This window comes from Camelina sativa, chromosome 3, assembly GCF_000633955.1.
Source record: "Camelina sativa cultivar DH55 chromosome 3, Cs, whole genome shotgun sequence".
NCBI lineage: Eukaryota > Viridiplantae > Streptophyta > Magnoliopsida > Brassicales > Brassicaceae > Camelina > Camelina sativa.
In genome coordinates, this window is record NC_025687.1 from 9410255 (window position 1) to 9412146 (window position 1892).

The 1892-nt window shown below is 40.4% G+C and overlaps 1 protein-coding gene across 2 annotated transcripts in view; it reads left to right on the forward strand.

Moving 5' to 3' along the window:
- Nucleotides 103–1892, forward strand: part of LOC104740771 (epidermal growth factor receptor substrate 15-like 1) — a 9329-nt gene continuing 7539 nt past the window's right edge. Inside the window, exons 1-2 of one of the 2 annotated variants that reach the window (XM_010500211.1) lie at nt 103–424; nt 1095–1764. In XM_010500211.1, the coding sequence (XP_010498513.1) occupies nt 284–424; nt 1095–1764 (811 nt within the window). In that variant the 5' untranslated portion in view covers nt 103–283. The remainder of the gene's footprint in view (nt 425–1094; nt 1765–1892) is intronic. The other variant, XM_010500210.1, reaches the window with a different exon arrangement.

Sequence of the window (1892 nt, forward strand, 5' to 3'; positions counted from 1 at the left end):
AAAAAAAAAAAAAAAAAAAAAAGACTCCGGAAAAAAAAGAAGACTTTATTGAACATCTTCTTCAACAAAAACGATTCGATCTTTTTTTTTTGCTGTGTGACACTGTCATTTTTACGGTTGTTTTTGTTTTTATAACTGCCTTTTAATTTTTTTGATTTAATTAATTTATCGATTCGAATCGGGGCAAATTTCGTCTGGGCAAGGAGAAGAAATCTGGAGATAAGGGATTTTGATCTCGATTTCGAAGCTCTGATCTAAGTTTTTGAGGGATAGCTCTCCGGTGATGGCGGGTCAGAATCCTAACATGGATCAATTCGAGGCCTACTTCAGGAGAGCTGATTTGGACGGAGATGGTCGGATCAGTGGAGCCGAAGCTGTTGGATTTTTTCAAGGGTCTGGTTTGTCTAAGCAAGTTCTCGCCCAGGTTTAAATTTCTTCTTGGATCTCTGCTTTTTCTGATTGTTTCTGGTGAGAGAATTGTTGAGTTGTTCCGGAGAAAGATCTCTGATTTGGGTTTCCAAAATGCCGTAATTTTGATTCTTCGCATTCTATTTTCTGAGATATTTGATAAGCCTATGAACTGAATAAACGAGTGCAGATTTGAGACGCTGTTTTTTGCATTTTTTCCTTTATGATCTTGCTTCAGAGGAGCAGCCTTTGCTAGGGATCTATAGTGAAGAAGTTATTAGTGTATGACAGTAAGATTCTAGAGGTTTCCTTGGTAAAAACTTTTGTCATTTGGTTTTAGAGTAGTCACTGGTTTTTGGTTTTGCTCGAACTTGACAGCATCTACATGAGGATGTCCTCATTGGTATAGCCTGAAGATATTGGATAATTAATTTGTTGTAACGTCAGTTACTATGTGGCTGTCTCTTTAATCTTGTTACCAATTCACGTTTTGGTACATTTGTGTGGATATAAGCTTTTTTATCTTTTTTTTTTTGAATATAAGCTTTTTTATCTTAGGTGTACAAGTATTTATGTATTTGAATCTGGAAAAATTTCTTGCATACAATTTCAGTGTGGACGGGTTCTATTTAGCTTTGTTTTCTGTGTGAAGTTTTTTACTGATCAGTTGTGTTCTGCATTTGTAGATATGGTCGCTTTCTGATCGGTCACGCAGTGGTTTCCTTGATCGGCAAAACTTTTATAATTCTCTGAGACTTGTAACAGTTGCTCAGAGTAAGAGAGAGCTGACACCTGAGATTGTTAACGCCGCACTGAATACTCCTGCTGCAGCCAAAATACCACCGCCCAAAATTAATCTTTCAGCTATTCCTGCACCCCGACCTAATCCTGCCGCTACCACAGTCGGTTCCGTACCCTCAACGGTTTCTCAAAATTTGGGGTTTGGAGGACCAGGGGCACCAAATGCGAATGTCAATCAGAATTATTTTCCATCTCAACAAAACCAGCAAATGAGAGCAAATCAAGGAATATCTGGGCTGACTTCACTTAGACCAGCGACTGGTCCAGAATATAGACCAAGTGCCTTACCAGGTCAATTTCAGTCAGTTCCTGTTGGTAGTGTTACACGTCCTCCTCAGGCTGGTCCCACTAGTGTATCTGGTCCTGATAGTTCAACGTTCAATCTTAATAATTTGTATGCTGCAAACACCGGCGGATACTCGTCAGGCTTTGGAGGGGGAAGCTTAGCAGCACCTTCTCCTGGCGTAAAGCCTGAGTCACAAATTGATCCAAAGGCCCTTGTTGTATCTGGAAATGGAGGTGACATGTTTTCCTCTTTCCAGCAACCCACTCTGAGTAATTCTTCAATCAGTTCAGCCATTGTTCCTACTTCTGCTGGAACCCAACCTCCACCAAAACCTAATGCTCTCGACTCCCTACAGAGTACTTTCTCAATGCTACCTACAGGGAATCAGCCACGGCCA